The sequence below is a fragment of the Babylonia areolata genome, chromosome 12, assembly GCF_041734735.1.
Source record: "Babylonia areolata isolate BAREFJ2019XMU chromosome 12, ASM4173473v1, whole genome shotgun sequence".
Classification (NCBI taxonomy): domain Eukaryota; kingdom Metazoa; phylum Mollusca; class Gastropoda; order Neogastropoda; family Buccinidae; genus Babylonia; species Babylonia areolata.
The window spans coordinates 8258013-8278637 of NC_134887.1; the positions used below are offsets into that span (position 1 = coordinate 8258013).

The 20625-nt window shown below is 46.0% G+C and overlaps 1 protein-coding gene across 1 annotated transcript in view; it reads left to right on the plus strand.

Annotated features, from left to right (window-relative positions):
- Window positions 1-20625, plus strand: part of LOC143288367 (short-chain specific acyl-CoA dehydrogenase, mitochondrial-like) — a 39359-nt gene that overhangs the window by 5850 nt on the left and 12884 nt on the right. The window contains exons 2-7 of the mRNA XM_076596766.1: window positions 4694-4863; window positions 6075-6224; window positions 9313-9424; window positions 9973-10088; window positions 12124-12159; window positions 14959-15129. Of these exons, the coding sequence (XP_076452881.1) occupies window positions 4694-4863; window positions 6075-6224; window positions 9313-9424; window positions 9973-10088; window positions 12124-12159; window positions 14959-15129 (755 nt within the window). The remainder of the gene's footprint in view (window positions 1-4693; window positions 4864-6074; window positions 6225-9312; window positions 9425-9972; window positions 10089-12123; window positions 12160-14958; window positions 15130-20625) is intronic.

The window sequence follows — 20625 nt, forward strand, 5'->3', positions numbered from 1 at the left end:
GTCACTAGTGTCTGTCTGTCTGTCACGAGTGTCTGTCTGCCTGTCACTAGTGTCTGTCTGTCTGTCTGTCTGTCACTAGTGTCTGTCTGTCTGTCACGAGTGTCTGTCTGTCTGTCTGCCTGTCACTAGTGTCTGTCTGTCTGTCTGTCTGTCACTAGTGTCTGTCTGTCTGTCACTAGTGTCTGTCTGTCTGTCTGTCTGTCACTAGTGTCTGTCTGTCTGTCTGTCTGTCACTAGTGTCTGTCTGTATGTCTGTCTGTCACTAGTGTCTGTCTGTCTGTCACGAGTGTCTGTCTGTCTGTCACGAGTGTCTGTCTGTCTGTCACTAGTGTCTGTCTGTCTGTCACGAGTGTCTGTCTGTCTGCCTGTCACTAGTGTCTGTCTGCCTGTCACGAGTGTCTGTCTGTCTGTCACGAGTGTCTGTCTGTCTGTCACGAGTGTCTGTCTGTCTGTCACGAGTGTCTGTCTGCCTGTCACTAGTGTCTGTCTGCCTGTCACGAGTGTCTGTCTGCCTGTCACGAGTGTCTGTCTGCCTGTCACGAGTGTCTGTCTGTCTGTCACGAGTGTCTGTCTGTCACGAGTGTCTGTCTGCCTGTCACGAGTGTCTGTCTGTCTGTCACTAGTGTCTGTCTGTCTGTCTGTCTGCCTGTGGTTTTGTAATGCACACCTTGAGATGAATTGTATGTCAGTGCAGTGTGTTTACACAAGATATATACACACCCATTACAACGCCACAGCAACGTCCTTTCCTGTGAAGTGCGTATGCCCCTCCTCCCCCCCCCCCCCAGCCCCCCAACACACACACACACACACACACACCACACACACACATAAGTGACAACAGCAGTTTTCAAGGCCAGTTTTCACAGAACCAAATGTCAGCTAAGTGATTGCCCCAGTCCGGGTCCCTTATCTGAACTTCCCCGGTCGACCTGGTGCTGTGACCTGGAGGGTCCTTGGTTGCCCTGGTTCAGGGCATTTGGCAGGGAAATCTTATTGATCATTTCTTCTTCTTCTTCTCCTTCGTTCGTAAGCTGCACCTCCCACATTCACTTGTATGTACACGAGTGAGCTTCGTTTAAGTGTATGGCTGTTTTTTCCCTGCCATGTAGACGGCCATACTTCGTTTTTTTGAGGAGTATGCATGCCGGGAATGTTCTTGTATTACCATAACCCACCGAGCACTGATACGGATTAAAGGATCTTTAACATGCATATTTGATCTTCTGCTTGCATATACACATGAAGGGGGGTTGGGGTGGTGGGGGTGGGGGGTGGGGTGGGGGGGTTCAGGCACAAGCAGGTCTGCACATATGTTGACCTGGGAGATTGGAAAGAATCTTCACCCTTTACCCACCAGGTGCCTTTACCAAGATTCAAACCCGGGATCCTCAAAGTCCAATGCTGTAACCACTTGGCTATTGCACCCGTCGTTATTAAATTCTGTTCATTTCTGTTTATTTATCTGTTTATTCATTTATTTGTTTACATACATCTGTGTTATTTTATTTCATTTTATTCTATTTTCTCTCAAGGCCTGACTATATATAAGGGCGATAGGTTACGCTGCTGGCCAGGCATCTGCTTAGCAGATGGGGTGTAGTAGTATATGGATTCGTCTGACCGCAGTGACGCCTCCTTGAGTAACTGAACTGAACTGATCTGAAGTGAACTGAATTTCACAGGGCAGCGTGTTCCAAGAGTCAAGGTGTGGAATGATGGCCTTGTTGGTAACACGCCAGCCTAGTAACTTAGGAAGCGAGAGAATATGTACCTCACCGAATCGAAACCCACACTCGCAGCAGATTTTTCTCCCCTTTCCAGTAGACCTCGAGTGGTGATTTTGGATGCTATAGTCGTTCGGATGGGACGATAAACTGAGGTCTTGTACGCAACATGCACTTAGCGCACGTAAGAGAACCCACGGCAAGAAAAGTGGGGTTGTCCTTGGCAAATTGTTGTGGAAAAGTCTGATTTGAGAGGAAAACAAATATACTGGCAGGTAGGAAAAACGAAAAGGGTGTTGCTGCACTGTTGGCAGTGCGCCCTCCCCAGGAAGAGCAGCCTGAATTTCACACACAGAAAGCGTTTGTGGCAAAAATGTAATACAACACATTACAGTACAATACAATACAACGCAACACAACGCAACACATTGCAATACAACACAATACGATACAATACGATTCAGTATAATGCAATACTACAACACAAAACAACGCAATACAACACAATACAACACAACACAATGCAATACAACGTAATACAACACAATACAACGCAACACAATGCAACACAACACAATGCAACGCAACACAATACAATACAATGCAGTACAATACAACGCAATACAACTCAACACAAAGCAACACAACGCAACACAATGCAACACAACGCAACACAACGCAACACAATGCAACACAATGCAACACAACGCAACGCAACACAACACAAGACAATACAATACAATACAATACAATACAATACAACACAATGCAACACAACGCAATGCAATGCAATGCAATATAATGCAATGCAATGCAATACAATGCAGGACAAAACAACACAACACAACACAACACAACACAACACAACACAATAATTTCCTTTGACCCCTTTCAGAGGACAACAGATGAACACAGGAACACACTGAACACGACGTCATCCACTGAATGAACCAGTCTCAACAACACTCCTGTGTCAAATACAATGTGTACCCAATGCACGTTGTGTCTACAGTGTCACCGTGTTGTGCCACTCATTCTCTGTACGCATTCACATGTTCAAAGCACATCAAAACCAATCTATGAAACTGCCTCAGGGAATAATGCATAAAAGATTAACTACAAAGCCATCTGTTGCATGTGCATCCTCTTTGAACGTAGCATTGTGAAGCTGAGCTACTTAGTTTTATTTCAGACTCATGATCCTTCTAAATGACTTTTTTGCCATCTTTATCATTTATGAACTTTTGAAATGGAAACTGAAAGATTTCTTGAATTAGAGGACATCAGACTACAAAAAAAAAAAATTATTACGAGAACCTGACCCGTGATGAAGAGGGATGAAGAGCAGAGAAGGACCGACCTGTCTCTGTCTGTCTGTCTGTCTGTCTGTCTGCCCACTTGCTCTGTCTGTCTGTCTGTCTGTCTGTCTGCCCACTTGCTCTGTCTGTCGTTGTGCTTGTTTTTCTACGTTCCTTTCTCTGTCTCTTTCTTTTGTATGTGTGTGTGTGCATGTGAATGTGTGTGTGTGTGTGAATATTTTCATGTGTATGTGCGTGTGTGTGTGTGTGTGTGTGTGTGTGCTTGTGTGTGTGTGTGTGTGTGTGTGTGTGTGTGTGTGTGTGCTTGTGTTTGTGTGTGTGTGTGTGTGTGTAAAGTGGCACCTGGGTATCCATTCGTTAGTTGAAGGTTGAGCTTGGGTGTCTGTGAGACTACAGATTGTTGCATGTAGGATATACATCTGTGTGTGTGTGTGTGTGTGTGTGTGTGTGTGTGTGTGCATGTGCATGTGTGTGTGTGCGTGTGTGTACGTGTGTGTGTGTGTGTGCATGCGTGTGTATTCGTTTACACATTTGTGTGTGTGTATTAAAATCCCAGCATCAACCAGGGCTGAGAGATACAGACACCTGCCGTGTTGGTCAGGAAGTTAGAGCAGCACTCCCAAAGTCGCATCTTGTGGAGTTGATGACCCTCAGCTGGGTGGTCCTCCAGTCTTCCTGTTTGACCCCACATCATGACGGGCGCAATGGCCGAGTGGTTAAAGCGTTGAACTTTCAGTCTGAGGGTCCCGGGTTCGAATCATGGTGACGGCGCCTGGTGGGTAAAGGGTGGAGATTTTTTACGATCTCCTAGGTCAACATATGTGCAGACCTGCCAGTGCCTGAACCCCCTTTGTGTGTATAAGCAAGCAGAAGATCAAATACGCACGTTAAAGATCCTGTAATCCATGTCAGCGTTCGGTGGCTTATGGAAACAAGAACATACCCAGCATGCACATCCCCGAAAACAGAGTGTCGCTGCCTACATGGTGGGGTAAAAAATGGCCATACACGCAAAAGCCCGCTCGCGTACATACAAGTGAGCGTGGGAGTTACAGCCCACGAACGAAGAAGAAGAAGAAGAAGAACCCATATCACTCTCAGCTCTGGGTAGGAGCCAGCCATGGGCAAAACGTAAAAACAAGAAAAGACTCTGATGTGGGTTGAACTCAGGTCCTCCTGATCGTCAGTCCACAATGCTAACCACTTCATCACAGGCCAAAAAAAATAAACCCACGTTCCTCTGAGTCGTTGGTCTGTGGCGCTAACCGCTTGGCCACAGGTCAACAAAATACACCTCTGACAGGGATGGAACCTGAATCCTCTCTGACGTTGGTCCATGGCGCTAACCGCTTCGCCACAGGTCAACAAAGTACACCTCTGACAGGGATGGAACCTGAATCCTCTCAGTCGTTGGTCCGTGGCACTAACCGCTTGGCCACAGGTCAACAAAGTACACCTCTGATGGGGATGGAACCTGAATCCTCTCAGTCGTTGGTCCGTGGCGCTAACCGCTTCACCACAGGTCAACAAAGTACACCTCTGACAGGGATGGAACCTGAATCCTCTCTGACGTTGGTCCGTGGCGCTAACCACTTCACCACACAGCAGCAGGTGCACTTTCCCCCATCCCGCCTTTACCTGTTTCAGGATGCAGCGGGGCGGCACGGGAACAGTCAGCCGTGCGAGGCATCAGCAGCCTGGCCAGTCTGCCCGACACGCATGAGATGCTGCGTAAAACCTGTCGGGACTTCGCCGACAACGAGCTCGTCCCCATCGCTGCCCAGTTAGACAAGGAGTGCCGGTTTCCTAAAGAGCAGGTGGGTTTGGTTTGTATTTGTATTTGTATTTCTTTTTATCACAACAGATTTTTCTGAGTGAAATTCGGGCTGCTCTTTCCCAGGGTGAGCGCGTCGCTATACTACAGCGCCACCCATTTTTTTTTGTATTTTTCCCTGCCGTGCAGTTTTTTTTTTTTTTTTTCCTTTCGAAGTGGATTTTTCTACAGAATTTTTGCCAGGAACAACTCCTTTTGTTGCCGTGGGATCTTTTACGTGTTCTAAGTGCATGCTGTACACGGGACCTCGGTTTATTGTCTCATCCGAATGACTAGTGTCCAGCCCACCACTCAAGGTCTAGTGGAGGGGGAGAAAATATCGGCGGCTGAGCCATGATTCGAACCAGCGCGCTCAGATTCTCTCGCTTCCTAGGCTGACGCGTTTCCTCTAGCCCATCACTACACTCTGTTGATTGTAAAGTGCTTAGAGTTTGGTCTGTAACCGAGGATAGGCGGTGTGTAAGTATCGATATCTATCATTGACTGTGTTTGTATAGCGCTTAGAGTTTGATCTCTGGCCGAGGAAAGGAGACATATAAGTATTGATATCAGTCAATGACTATGTTTGCCAGTGTTTAGAGTTTGATCTCTGACTGAGAAAAGGCTCGTTATAGGTGTCGATGTCAGTCAGTGACTCTTTTCTTTGTAAAGTGCTTAGAGCTTGGTCTCTGACTTAGGACAGGCGGTTATGTAAGTATCGATAATCAACCAGTTTCAGTTTTTTCAGTTTCAGTTTTTCAAGGAGGCTGTGTTTAGACAAATCCATATACACTTCCCCCACATCTGCTAGGCAGAAGCCTTACCAGCAGCAGCACCCAGCGTGCTTAGTCAGGCCTGGAGTGCATGCATGTATGTTTGTGTGCCTGTCAGAGTGGATTTCTCCTACACTCTTGTCGCCATGGGTTCTTTTTCAGTGCGCTAAGCGCGTGCTGCACACACAGGACCTTGGTGTATCGTCTCATCCAAAAGACTCTACGTTCAGTTTGATTTTCCAGTCAAACCCTGGGAGAAAGGTGCGAGGAGAGCGGGATTCGAACTCACCCACCCTCACGGACCCTTTGGGAGGAAGTTGGCAGAATGGTTAAGACGCTCATGGATCAGTGACTGAGCTTGGTCCCTGATGGGCGCTCCGTAAGTACCGGTATCATCATCATCGTCGTCGTCGTCGTCGTCATGACCTTGGTGACCTTTCAGGTGAAGAAGCTAGGGGAGCTGGGCCTGCTGTGCATGGACGTGGGGGAGGAGGACGGGGGCACGGGGCTGGACTACCTGGCCTACGCCATCGCCATGGAGGAGATCTCCCGCGGCTGTGCCTCCACCGGCTGTATCATGAGCGTCAACAACGTACGTGTGTGTGTGTGTGGGGGGGGGTTGGGGGGGGGGGGGGGTTGGGGGGAAGGGAAAGGGTGGATGTGCCTCCACCGGCTGTATCATGAGTGTCAACAACGTATGTGTGTGTGTGTGGGGGGGGGGGGGGTATGGGGGGGGAGGGAAAGAGGGGGGGTGCCTCCACTGACTGTATCATGAGCGTCAACAACGTATGTGTGTGTGTGTGGGGGGGGGGGGGAGGGAAAGAGGGGGTGTGCCTCCACTGGCTGCATCATGAGCGTCAACAACGTATGTGTGTGTGTGTGTGTCGGGGGGGGGGGGGGGGAGGGAAAGAGGGGGTGTGCCTCCACTAACTGTATCATGAGCGTCAACAACGTATGTGTGTGTGTGTCGGGGGGGGGGGGGGGGAGGGAAAGAGGGGGTGTGCCTCCACCGGCTGTATCATGAGCGTCAACAACGTATGTGTGTGTGTGGGGGGGGGGGGGGTATGGGGGGGGAGGGAAAGAGGGGGTGTGCCTCCACTGGCTGTATCATGAGCGTCAACAACGTATGTGTGTGTGTGTGTGGGGGGGGGGGGGGTATGGGGGGGGAGGGAAAGAGGGGGTGTGCCTCCACTGGCTGTATCATGAGCGTCAACAACGTATGTGTGTGTGTGTGGGGGGGGGGGGTATGGGGGGGAGGGAAAGAGGGGGTGTGCCTCCACTGGCTGTATCATGAGCGTCAACAACGTATGTGTGTGTGTAGGGGGGGGGGGGGAGGGGGTAGGGGGGGGGAGGGAAAGAGGGGGTGTGCCTCCACTGACTGTATCATGAGCATCAACAACGTATGTGTGTGTGTGGGGGGTGGGGAGTTTGGGGGGGGGGGGGTGCCTCCACCAGCTGTATCATGAGCGTCAACAGTGTATGTGTGTGGGGGCAGGTGCGGGGAGGGTGGGGGTGGAGGGGGGGGTGCCTCTATTGACTGTATCATGAGCGTCAACAATGTATGTGGGTGGGGGGAGGGTGCGGGGAGAGGGGGGGGGGGGTGGAGGGGGGGTACCTCTACTGACTGTATCATGAGCGTCAACAATGTATGTGGGTGGGGGGAGGGTGCGGGGAGGGTGGGGGTGGAGGGGGGGTGCCTCTATTGACTGTATCATGAGCGTCAACAATGTATGCGTGTGTGGGTGTGGGGGAGCTGTGTGTGTTTGTGTGTGTGTGGTGGTGGTAGGGGAATGGGGGGGGGGGGAGGTGTTTCGGCCGGCTGTATCATGAGCATCAAATCAACAATGTATGTGTGTGGGGTGTGTTTGGGAGGGGGGTATGTGTGTGTGAGTGTGTGTGTTTGGTGGGTGTGTGTGGGTGTTGGTGATGGTGGAAGGGTGTGGGAGGGTGTGCCTTCACTGGCTATGTCATGAGCAGCAACAATGTCAGTGTGTGTGGGTGTGTGGGGGGGGGGTGTTGTGTGTATATGTGTGTTTGTGTGTATGTGTCTGTGTGCATGTACTGTGAGATGTGTTTTGTATTCTAGGATATATTGACTTCAAATATTTAATGTTTAGACCAAAATCATTTGGATGGTGGATAGTATTTCATTGGTGGTATTTTTAATTTGAAATGAAATGTCTGTTGAAGCCGGTTCCACTCACTCCAACTGCTGTAAACATCAAATTTCCTGCGTTGTTCCAGAGTACTTTCACAGTTGAACGTTCAAAGAAGAAATTGTTCAGTAAAATCAGTTGAATCAAAATTGAAGTCATAATTATTGGGAGTCTGAATCTTCTTCTCTTTTTAAAAAAATTTTTTTTTTAAAGAATAATGTCTGTTGGGTATATATTGTGACTGAGAGTATGATGAGAGCAGAGTATGGCTGCCTACATGACTGGGTAAATAAAAAAAACGGTCATACACGTTAAAATGTTACAGGTCTGTGTGAGTGAGCGTGTGTGTGTGTGTGCGTGTGCATCACTGAATCCTGATTGAATGACACAGGAAACAAACGATGAGCGCCCAGTGGCTCTAGTTGGTGATCTCTACCCAGGTAGGCAGCCTGCTATGCAGATGACTCGGCGTTTGTAAAGCGCTCAGAGTTTGGACCGTGACCAAGGATGGACGCGATATAAGTATCACAGACTGACATAAGTTTACATTTGGGCCAACAGCAAAGTGACAGCTGTATTATCAATGGTTTCTCCAGTCAATGGGGGAAACCCTTTACAGCTCAGTCTTTTGTGAAGGACTATGACTCTCAAACTAGGAAGCAAAATTGCACTGGCTCTTAGTGCTGCAGCCTCGTGGGCTAGTTGGCCTTTGGGAACCATCCCAACACCGACCGTCCTAAAACCCTCTTGGCTGAGAGAGTGGGGATGTGTCTTGGGCAAGACACTCTCCACTATAATCAAATTCTAGCCCAAATTGTCGGAACAGCAGTCGCCTCTTCTACTGTTCTGATGGTCATAGTCGGACACGGCTGACTATCATATGTATATATATAATATAAGTATCCATATCCACATCCATTGTGTGTGTTATCATGCAGCGCACTGTGATGGGGTGTGTGTGTGTGTGTGTGTGAGTAGTAAATGTTTGTTTTATCGAAATTTCAAAAGTGGATTTGGTAGAGAAAAATATATAAGTCAAATGCCTGATAATTATGTTATCAGCTTCTTCAGATTTCGAAGTAGTAATCATAAGCTGGAAATAGAAACAGGGAGACACAAAGGCATACCACGAGAGTTACGGTTTTGTAAGGTTTGTAACATGTCTGTGATTGGTGATGAGTTTCATTTTATAATGGAATGTCCCAATTATGATCAGTTACGAAATAGATATGTTCCTAAAAAATATTTGTCTCCAAAATCGGTTTTTAATTTTTGTAATATGCTCAAAGGAGGCAAAAAAGTCATTTTAGCTGTAAGTAAGATGATTAAATTTGCAAATGTTGCCTAGTTATACTTTTGGAGTTAAAAGACATTTGTGTTTTCTCAACTTTTATGTGACATTGTTGTGTATTTGGAAATGTTTGTTATGGGCACGAAAAGAGTATTTTGCAGTAATCCTCCATACTCCAGTAGGAGTGAAAGGATAGTTAAAACTTGAAACTTGAAACTTGTGTGTGTGTGCAGAGTTTATACCTGGGGCCCATCAAGACATATGCCACAGAAGCCCAGAAGGAACAGTTTTTGAAACCTTTCCTGAATGGTGACAGAGTGGGCTGTTTTGCCCTCAGTGAACCAGGTAGATGTGTGTGTGTATGTGTGTGTGTGTGTGTGTGTGTGTGTGTGTGTGTGTTTGTGGGTGTGTGTTTGTGGATGTGGGTGTCTGTGTGTGTGGGTGTGGGTGTCTGTGTGGGTGTCTGTGTGTGTGTGTGTTTGTGTGTGGGTGTGGGTGTCTGTGTGTGTGTTTGTGGGTGTGGGTGTCTGTCTGTCTGTTTGTCAGTACAACAAACAGTTAATCTGACAATAAATGGTTTCAGTCAGTGGGTGTCTGTGTGTTTGTGGGTGTGGGTGTCTGTGTGTGTGTGGGTGGGTGTGTGTGTGTGTGTGTTTGCGAGCATGTTGGTGTGTGTGTGTTCAGCACCACTCCTGTTTTATCTGTCTGTCTGGCAAGCGTACTTGTTCCACTATTAAAGACGATTTTTCGACAGAATTTTGCCAGGGACAAAACCCTATTGTTGCTGTGGATTTCTTTTACGTGCATTAAGTATACGTATGCTGCACACGGGACCTCACCTCGTGGTCTCATCAGAACGAGTGAAACGATGCGCTGAAGCATGTGTTGACCAGGGAACGGCAGTGACGCGGGGGCAGCCAGCTGTACAGCCAAGCTGGACGGAGACTCCTGGGTGCTGAACGGCACCAAGGCCTGGATCACCAATGGTTACGAAGCAGAGGCCACAGTGGTAAGTCTTTACTTTCTTCTTCTTCTTCTTCTGCGTTCACTCGTATGCACACGAGTGGTCTTTTACGTGTATGACCGTTTTTACCCCGCCATGTAGGCAGCCATACTCCGTTTTCGGGGGTGTGCATGCTGGGTATGTTCTTGTTTCCATAACCCACCGAACGCTGACATGGATTACAGGATCTTTAACGTGCGTATTTGATCTTCTGCTTGCGTATACATACGAAGGGGGTTCAGGCACTAGCAGGTCTGCACATATGTTGACCTGGGAGATCGGAAAAAATCTCCACCCTTACCCACCAGGCGCCGTCACCGTGATTCGAACCCGGGACCCTCAGATTGACAGTCCAACGCTTTAACCACTCGGCTATTGCGCCTGTCCACCGGCTGTTCAAACTGAGGAAGGATTTGCTGGATTTATGTTTCTTTTCCAACACCTCCACCATGCACGGGACAAGACACACACAGACGAAAGTTACAAGGCATGATAGTCCACACCCTCCCCCACCCCTCTCAAGTTGATGTAAGTTCACTTACAGTTTGTAGAGGCCCCCATTCATTCATCGTCTATGCCCAAACAGGATTCTCAGAGTGATTTTTTTGTGGAAAACAGACTTTTTTTCAAGTATTGTAGGCTTCACCTTTTTACATTTTCTACTACCCTCACATTTTACATCATGAAAAAACTTTTGGTTTTGGTTTTTGTTTTTTGGTACTTTCTGCTACAAAGAGAGTATTATAGAAGTAAGAGCTTGCAAAAATTGTGCTGTACATATTGATTGCCTCACCATATTTCCAAATTTCTTGAGACTGTGTTTTGTCGTTGTTGTTTAATGATTTTTTTTATAACCTACACAAATACCAGTATAATAATGATAATAATAATGATAATGTACATTTATATAGCGCCCTTTCTCTCTAAGTGCTCAGGGTTCTTTACATGAAAGAAAAATATTACAAGTTACATAAAACATTCATGACCACTCTTTCTCAAAAACCCTTCCCCCCCCTTACCCCCTCACCCCCCTCCACCCTCCTACTCTCCCCCTCCTACTCTACATACATCCAAAGTGAGCTGACATCGGTGATGTTGGAGAACAAGGAATCTGAGAGTGCTTAAAGAGAGGTTTTAAAAAGAGCGAAAAATGAGCGAAAAGCAGAAATAGAATCAGATGCACGGATATGATGAAGAAGGTTGTTCCAGATGTGAGGAGCAGCAAAGAAGAAAGAACGTTCACCATTAGTTTCTTGTATTGACACGAGAGAAGTTTCAAAAGGTAACAGTCAGAGGAAGAGCAGAGATATAGAAGAACTCTTGTGTACAAATGGCCCCGTAAGATGTGAGTTGAACTGAGCAGAGATATAGAAGAACTCTTGTGTACAAATGGCCCCGTAAGTTGTGAGTTGAACTGAGCAGAGATATAGAAGAACTCTTGTGTACAAATGGCCCCGTAAGTTGTGAGTTGAACTGAGCGGAGATAGAGAGGGACTCTTGTGTACAAATGGCCCCGTAAGTTGTGAGTTGAACTGAGCAGAGATATAGAAGAACTCTTGTGTACAAATGGCCCCGTAAGTTGTGAGTTGAACTGAGCGGAGATAGAGAGGGACTCTTGTGTACAAATGGCCCCGTAAGTTGTGAGTTGAACTGAGCAGAGATATAGAAGAACTCTTGTGTACAAATGGCCCCGTAAGATGTGAGTTGAACTGAGCAGAGATATAGAAGAACTCTTGTGTACAAATGGCCCCGTAAGTTGTGAGTTGAACTGAGTGGAGATAGAGAGGAACTCTTGTGTACAAATGGCCCCGTAAGTTGTGAGTTGAACTGAGCGGAGATATAGAAGAACTCTTGTGTACAAATGGCCCCGTAAGTTGTGAGTTGAACTGAGCAGAGATATAGAAGAACTCTTGTGTACAAATGGCCCCGTAAGATGTGAGTTGAACTGAGCAGAGATATAGAAGAACTCTTGTGTACAAATGGCCCCGTAAGTTGTGAGTTGAACCATCTCCCATCCACACATGCGTGATGTCTGTTTCAGGTGTTTGCGACGACCGACAGGCAGAAGAAACACAAGGTGAGAGTCTTGGATGCCGGGAAGATGTGAGATGAATGAATGGGAGGGAAAGCTGTCGTCAGCTGGGACGTACAGATGAATTAACAATACACTGACAAATGGAGAAAGTCTGTAAATAAAAACAAAAAAAAAAACAAAAAAACAAAAAAAACAACAACAAATAAAAAAGTAACTGTGGGTCGTGAAGTAAGGCTCACTTTGACAAGAAGTGTCCACCCCCACACCCCCTGAAAGAAACACTGACTCCTACATGGCAGGTGTAAAGCAGTCATACAGTTTCAGTTTCAGTTTCAGTAGCTCAAGGAGGCGTCACTGCATTCGGACATATCCATATACGCTACACCACATCTGCCAAGCAGATGCCTGACCAGCAGCGTAACCCAACGCGCTTAGTCATACGCATTAACTCTCTCACCACCAAGGTTCTGTATGAAAACACTCCCCAGCGCCAAATAGTTCAGATAGGATGCTCTGTCACGGGCTTTGGTTCACGTCAAAACAACACTATGGACTCGGTTCACTTTGAACTCGGTCAGGGGCCAAAGGTTAGTCATTGTTCTGTTGGCGGTGAAACTGGCTACAGCTGTCGAGCTTTGTTACTATGTGAAAAATGGTCCTATCAACATGACCCCTCGTTGTCGACTAAAGTCGCCTGTGGCGGTGAAAGAGTTAAAGCCCACTTGCGTATACAAGTGAAGGTGGGAGCTGCAGCCCATGAATGGAGAAAAAGACAAGAAGCGTCGACGTTTCTGACGATAGGTCCTTGTTCAGGGACTGCAGTGAGTGGAAACAGCAGTGGAGGTGAGGGCAAGACGTCAGGGAAGTGACGAGTGTTGTTCAGCCTGAAAAAGCAAAGAGGGGCGGAGATATCAGTGTGGATCATGTGATGGGCGTTCTTTTTCACCTTACAGACTGTTTTTGTTTGCCAGTGTATTTTTTTAGCCCTCGTGGACCAAAGTGTTGTGCCTGTGTTTTGTTTGTATTTTGTTGTCTTTTTTTTTTTTTTTTTTTTTTCTAAGGGGAGGGATGAGAGAGTGTGTTGTTTTTGGTTGTTTTTTTGTGTTTTTGTTTTGTTTTTGTTTTTACAGAAATGCTGGATAAATTTTGTGAAATTCCATTTTAATTACACATACTTAACTCACTCAGTACGGCCAGTCCTCTCTTCTCCTCTACACAGACCCCTCGGATGTCCAGTGGGTGTCTGAATGACCCAACCTTTAGCTTCCGTCGTCAGAACTGTGGTATTCTTTGTCAACATTCACGTCTTCAGTATAAGAGCCTTCCGCTTGCAATATTTTGATGATGGCAATTGGGGTGAAACGCTGTTAACGTCGTCTCTTTCGCCATTCGTATGGAGAGAGTTAACTGTGACCCACCAGTGCTGAAAAAAAAGTGGGTCACAGTAAGTATGTTACTTACATGTAATTTTAGGAAGAAAATTTCCTTTTTATTAATGTCTACTTTGACAACAATTAACTGGAATTCAGACTGTGTGGGCACTTTGAATATCCATTTTAGAGTATTCATGTCAGTATTTTTTTATGTTGTGTGTGTTTTTTGTTTTTTTGTTTTTACATTTGGTTGACTTATGGTTAATCGTGAGCAGACTGTCATGTTTTGTCATGTTTTTACTGCCAGTTTCATTGTTTGTAGGACGAGAAAGAAAGTGTGTATCATGTACGAGATGTATGATATTGGCATAAAGACATTGGGAAAACTGATATGATTTGATGAATGAATACGTGTAAAAAAAATTTTAAAAAAGAAGGCATAAAGGAAATTAAATTCTTTTCAAAAACAGAAGTCACAACAGAATATGACAAGTGACAAGAAAGTAGTTTATTCATCAAAGAAGCATTTAAATTATGTGTTCTAGTCAAGACTTCACTCGTACATAATAATAATAATGATATAGAAATACTGATATTGATGGTAGTAGTAATAACGCAGATTGATGTTAACACATCCAGGGTGCTTGGGGCGTTTACAATAAATGGTATACATACATAAACATACATGCATCAAGTACACTATACACAAACAAACGTATGCACACACACACAAACACACAAACACACCCACACACGCACACACACAACCAGCGCAATTTGTCAGTGTGATGATAGGCAGAACGGGAGAAGTTTATTTTGAGAGACCATTTTAAATGAAGCTGTGCAGTCCCTGTGAAGGACTGAGAGAGGGCAGCATGTTCCATACTGCTGGGTCAGGACAGGGGGCAGAACGTGGACCTCGGGATTTTTTGTTTCTTCACGAAATTGTCAACAATTTAGAAGGTGTCAGCAGCTCATGGTAAAGATGTATATGCACGCACACACACACACACACACACACACACACGCACACACACACACACACATACACACACACACACACTCGTACACACACATACATACATACACATACACATACACACACACACACACACACACACACAACACACACACACACACATAAACACCTCCACCACCCCCACCCCCACACACACACAACACACATAAACACACATAACCACACACACACACACACACTCTCTCTCTCTCTCTCTCTCTCTCTCTCTCTCTCTCTCTCTCTCTCTCTCTCTCTCTCTCTCTCTCTCCCCCCTATACTTTTTTCTATTTTATTCATTGATGGCTTGATGTAAAAAAAATAAAAAAATAAAAATTTAAAAAAAGCAATTGATGCTTATTCACTTTACCATCATGAAATTTTATTCTGACTTGACTTGACACAACACAATTCAATGATCAACAACAAGCGCCTGTGGCGGGCTGTTCCCAGGGCATCAGTGCCTTCCTGGTGCCCATCCCCTCGGAGGGCCTGTCCCGGGGGAAGAAGGAGGACAAGCTGGGCATCAAGGCCACGTCCACCTGCTACCTCATCTTCGAGGACTGCCGGGTCCCCAAGGAGAACCTCCTCGGAGAGACCGGCTTCGGCTTCAAGATCGCCATGGTGAGGAGGAGGAGGAGGATTTTTTTTTTTTTTTTTTTTTTCTCCAAATTCACTTCAAGTTCAAAAACTGTAACCGAGGCAACCATGTGTTTGTTCTGTATTGTCCATGTGTTCTGTGTGGCTTGTTCAGGATTAAAGACGCTATGCCAGTCTTGAATAAAAGCTAATTTGTGTTTGCACATTTCTTCTGTCTTTGCTGCTGTGTGTGCACATGTCAAGTGATCGGTATAAGGACAGGCCCGGCGCTTCCTTTTTTTTGAGGAAGTGTCTGGGTTTGTTCCAGTGTACGTTTTATTTACCTGTGTGCTAGCTGAATCGGTAGTGTAAGCAGCACTGTCTTGAAGTTGTGTACCTTGTGAATGGAGAGGGTTGCTACTCTTTACTGTTTGTTAATCAAGTTCAAAAATGATTTATTAATCCACATGGGAATTAACGTGCGCAGTCAAAAAAGGCTCGTTGTGGACGCCAAAATGAAATTGAACACGTGCACCGTAAAAGACATTAAAAGAAGTCAAATAAGAACTCATAGCAGCTGGCGATAAACTAAACTAACCACACACACATGCGCGCGCATTAAGACGATTGGGTATCATATTTCACAACGATTTATACAAAGTGCCTGAAAATGAAATGTGTTTGTTTAAAATCACACACATACACTGATTAAAGTATTAATTTTTTCACGCTTGAATGTTACTGTTTATTCTGTTCAAGAAATCTTTTTTAAAAAAATTTTTTAATCTGCTTGAGGCAGACTTCATGAGCATTCCTCACAGTCATTGTGCTTGTGTTAAGTTGTGTGTCTGTTATTCATCAGCATTCCTCACAGTCACCGTGCTTGTGTTAAGTTGTGTGTCTGTTATTCATCAGCATTCCTCACAGTCGTGCTTGTGTTAAGTTGTGTGTCTGTTATTCATCAGCATTCCTCACAGTCGTGCTTGTGTTAAGTTGTGTGTCTGTTATTCATCAGCATTCCTCTCAGTCATCGTGCTTGTGTTAAGTTGTGTGTCTGTTATTCATCAGCATTCCTCACAGTCATCGTGCTTGTGTTAAGTTGTGTGTCTGTTATTCATCAGCATTCCTCACAGTCAGCGTGCTTGTGTTGTGTGTCTGTTATTCATCAGCATTCCTCTCAGTCATCATGCTTGTGTTGTGTGTCTGTTATTCATCAGCATTCCTCACAGTCATCATGCTTGTGTTAAGTTGTGTGTCTGTTATTCATCAGCATTCCTCACAGTCATCATGCTTGTGTTGTGTGTCTGTTATTCATCAGCATTCCTCTCAGTCATCGTGCTTGTGTTAAGTTGTGTGTCTGTTATTCATCAGCATTCCTCTCAGTCGTGCTTGTGTTAAGTTGTGTGTCTGTTATTCATGAGCATTCCTCACAGTCGTGCTTGTGTTAAGTTGTGTGTCTGTTATTCATCAGCATTCCTCTCAGTCATCGTGCTTGTGTTAAGTTGTGTGTCTGTTATTCATCAGCATTCCTCACAGTCATCGTGCTTGTGTTAAGTTGTGTGTCTGTTATTCATCAGCATTCCTCTCAGTCATCATGCTTGTGTTAAGTTGTGTGTCTGTTATTCATCAGCATTCCTCACAGTCACCGTGCTTGTGTTAAGTTGTGTGTCTGTCATTCAGTTGTGAAGACCAGGGCTGTGCATAATATCATGTGTCATGTAGTGTGGCTTATTGTCATTTTTCTTCCCTGTTTCCCAGCCATCACCTACCTACTCCAGTGTTCACTGATTTTTACCTGTCAGCTTTTATCTACGTGGCCATTTTTGTGCCTTTCTGTTTAGGCAGCCAAACTTAGTTTTCAAGGATAGGGTGCATGTTGAGTGTGTTTATATTTCCATTTAACCCAATGAACTTGTGTGTATACATGCAAAGGGAGTTAAGACGCTGCAACAGGTCTGCACACTTGGTAAAGGGGGTGGGTCAGAGGAATAACCTTTTGGCTACATAGGTACTGCCAAGACTGGAACCATAGAACTCACAGGCAAGCTGTGCAGAACGACCACTGCTGTAAACTATTCAGCTGTCATGCCTGATGGTTCACAAGATAGACTGGAGAAGTGTTAGGGGGGAGGTGCTGAGAGTGGAGGGGTATGGGGGGTCATGTTAACTCACTCCGGACGAATAATTTTCTCCCTTGCTTTTCCCTACAGACGATCCATTTGTTAGGGTTAGGGAAAAAAAGTCACAACAAATACAAAACATAAAGTAACTGAATGAAACTCGCTGTACTTGACCCACTGACCCCTCTCCTCAGGTTGTGTGAATGCCCACCCCCTTCCCTCTTCACTGCTGTCAGAAGCTGAGTCACTATCAGTACCTTTTTGCTGGTAGCTTTCTTCACTGCAGATACTTTATTCAACATCTTCATCATCCTCGTCGATGTCGAAACCCTCAGTTTGAAGCATTTCAATCACTTCAGCAGTGGTAAAAGCCACTGTCGTGATCTAGTTTGCTCAAAAAATTTCCACTTGTATCGCCTGCGACGCAATATTTGATACATATGCAGATTAGCTTGTTGTGTGGGATCCTGAACTCACTGGCTCGCTGTGGAGTGTGTTGTTAAAGAATCTCATGAAGAAACTTTCCATTCAACCCTTGACACATTCGCAATGCCCGGCGTAGCTCTGATTGTTATGCTACCCCATGAGGAAAACGTGGACAAATTTTTAATATGTCGAAACCACTATAGCGTTCTGTCGTCCTGAACGCTACCTTACGTCAGGAACGCTATAGCGTTCCATCGTCCAGAGTGAGTTAAGAGCTTCAGCGCTTTGTACCCCAAGTACTGATTTAGCCTACACACCAGGGTGCTTCCTTCAGACAGGGTACATCAGTTTCCCCCACTGCTGTGGGTGTGTTCATTTCGGCTTTCTCAGTCAGCTGTAATTCTCATTCGGTGCATTTAGTTTGTTGGCTTCAGCCTTCGCATTGTCCGGAGGTGTCTGGAGGTGTCATTTATTTATTTATTTATTTTTTTTTTTTAAATCATTTTATTAGTATTACTATTATTATTACTACTACCTTTTTCTATATTATAATTATTATTCATTTATTTATTTATTTATGTAAGCTTATCTAATATTTATTCCCCTGTTTTTTTGTGTGTTTTTTTTTGTTTTTTTTCTCAAGGCCTGACTAAGCGCGTTGGGTTATGCTGCTGGTCAGGCATCTGCTTGGCAGATGTGGTGTAGCGTATATGGTTTGTCCGAACGCAGTGACGCCTCCTTGAGCAACTGAAACTGAAACTGAAACTGTCTGGAGGTTGTTGAGCTGTGTTTTCTAGGGGACTGAGCGTGTTTTTGATGATGTGTGTGTGTTTTGAGCATGAAGTACGGCTTTGACACTGCACTCAGCTGTAGCAGGGATGGTTCACAGAAAGTTTTCAGTGCAGCTGCACGGATTGGGTATGACAGTCAGTCGTGTGCGGCCATGACCATCAGAACGGCAGAGGAGGCAACAGCTGTCCCAACTATCAGGGCTGGAATTTTGTTATAACGGCCAAGAGGGTTTCAGGACAGTCGGTGTTGGGATGGTTCCCAAAGGCCAGCTAGCCCCCAGTAAGACACTAACAGGTCTGCATGTTCAGGAGGTGGAGAGAAATTGCCTTTTTTTTTGCTGCTGAGGTTGCAACCACAGACCTCACGGGACGCAGGTGTCATGCATGTTGGTTCACATACCTCACGGAATGCAGGTGTCATGCGTGTTGGTTCACATACCTCACAGAACGCAGGTGTCATGCATGTTGGTTCACAGACCTCACGGAACGCAGGTGTCATGCATGTTGGTTCACATACCTCACGGAACGCAGGTGTCATGCATGTTGGTTCACATACCTCACAGAACGCAGGTGTCATGCATGTTGGTTCACAGACCTCACGGAACGCAGGTGTCATGCATGTTGGTTCACATACCTCACGGAACACAGGTGTCATGCATGTTGGTTCACATACCTCACGGAACGCAGGTGTCATGCATGTTGGTTCACAGACCTCACGGAACACAGGTGTCATGCATGTTGGTTCACAGACCTCACGGAATACAGGTATCATGCATGTTGGTTCACAGACCTCACGGAACACAGGTGTCATGTGTGTTTGTTCACAGACCTCACAGAATGCAGGTGTCATACGTGTTGGTTCACAGACCTCACGGAACACAGGTGTCATGCGTGTTTGTTCACAGACCTCACAGAACGCAGGTGTCATGCGTGTTGGTTCACAGAACGCAGGTGTCATGCGTGTTGGTTCACAGAACGCAGGTGTCATGCGTGTTGGTTCACAGAACGCAGGTGTCATGTGTGTTGGTTCACAGACCTCACAGAACGCAGGTGTCATGCATGTTGGTTCACAGACCTCACGGAACGCAGGTGTCATGCGTGTTGGTTCACAGAACGCAGGTGTCATGCGTGTTGGTTCACAGACCTCACGGAACGCAGGTGTCATGTGTGTTGGTTCACAGAACGCAGGTGTCATACATGTTGGCTCACAGAACGCAGGTGTCATGCGTGTTTGTTCACAGACCTCACGGAACACAGGTGTCATGCGTGTTTGTTCACAGACCTCACGGAACACAGGTGTCATGCACGTTGGTTCACAGAACGCAGGTGTCATGCATGTTGGTTCACAGACCTCACGGAACACAGGTGTCATGCATGTTGGTTCACAGACCTCACGGAACGCAGGTGTCATGCATGTTGGTTCACAGACCTCACAGAACGCAGGTGTCATGCATGTTGGTTCACAGAACGCAGGTGTCATGTGTGTTGGTTCACAGACCTCACGGAACATAGGTGTCATGCGTGTTGGTTCACATACCTCACGGAACGCAGGTGTCATGTATGTTGGTTCACACACCTCACGGAACGCAGGTGTCATGCATGTTGGTTCACAGACCTCACAGAACACAGGTGTCATGCATGTTGATTCACAGACCTCACGGAACACAGGTGTCATGCATGTTGATTCACAGACCTCACGGAACACAGGTGTCATGCATGTTGGTTCACAGACCTCACGGAATACAGGTATCATGCATGTTGGTTCACAGACCTCACGGAACACAGGTGTCATGTGTGTTTGTTCACAGACCTCACAGAACGCAGGTGTCATGCGTGTTGGTTCACAGACCTCACGGAACACAGGTGTCATGCGTGTTGGTTCACAGACCTCACGGAACACAGGTGTCATGCGTGTTTGTTCACAGACCTCACGGAACGCAGGTGTCATGCGTGTTGGTTCACACAATGCAGGTGTCATGCATGTTGGTTCACAGAACGCAGGTGTCATGCATGTTGGTTCACAGAACGCAGGTGTCATGCGTGTTGGTTCACAGACCTCACAGAACGCAGGTGTCAGGCGTGTTGGTTCACAGACCTCACACAACGCAGGTGTCATGCGTGTTGATTCACAGAACGCAGGTGTCATGCGTGTTGGTTCACAGACCTCACAGAACACAGGTGTCATGCATGTTGGTTCACAGACC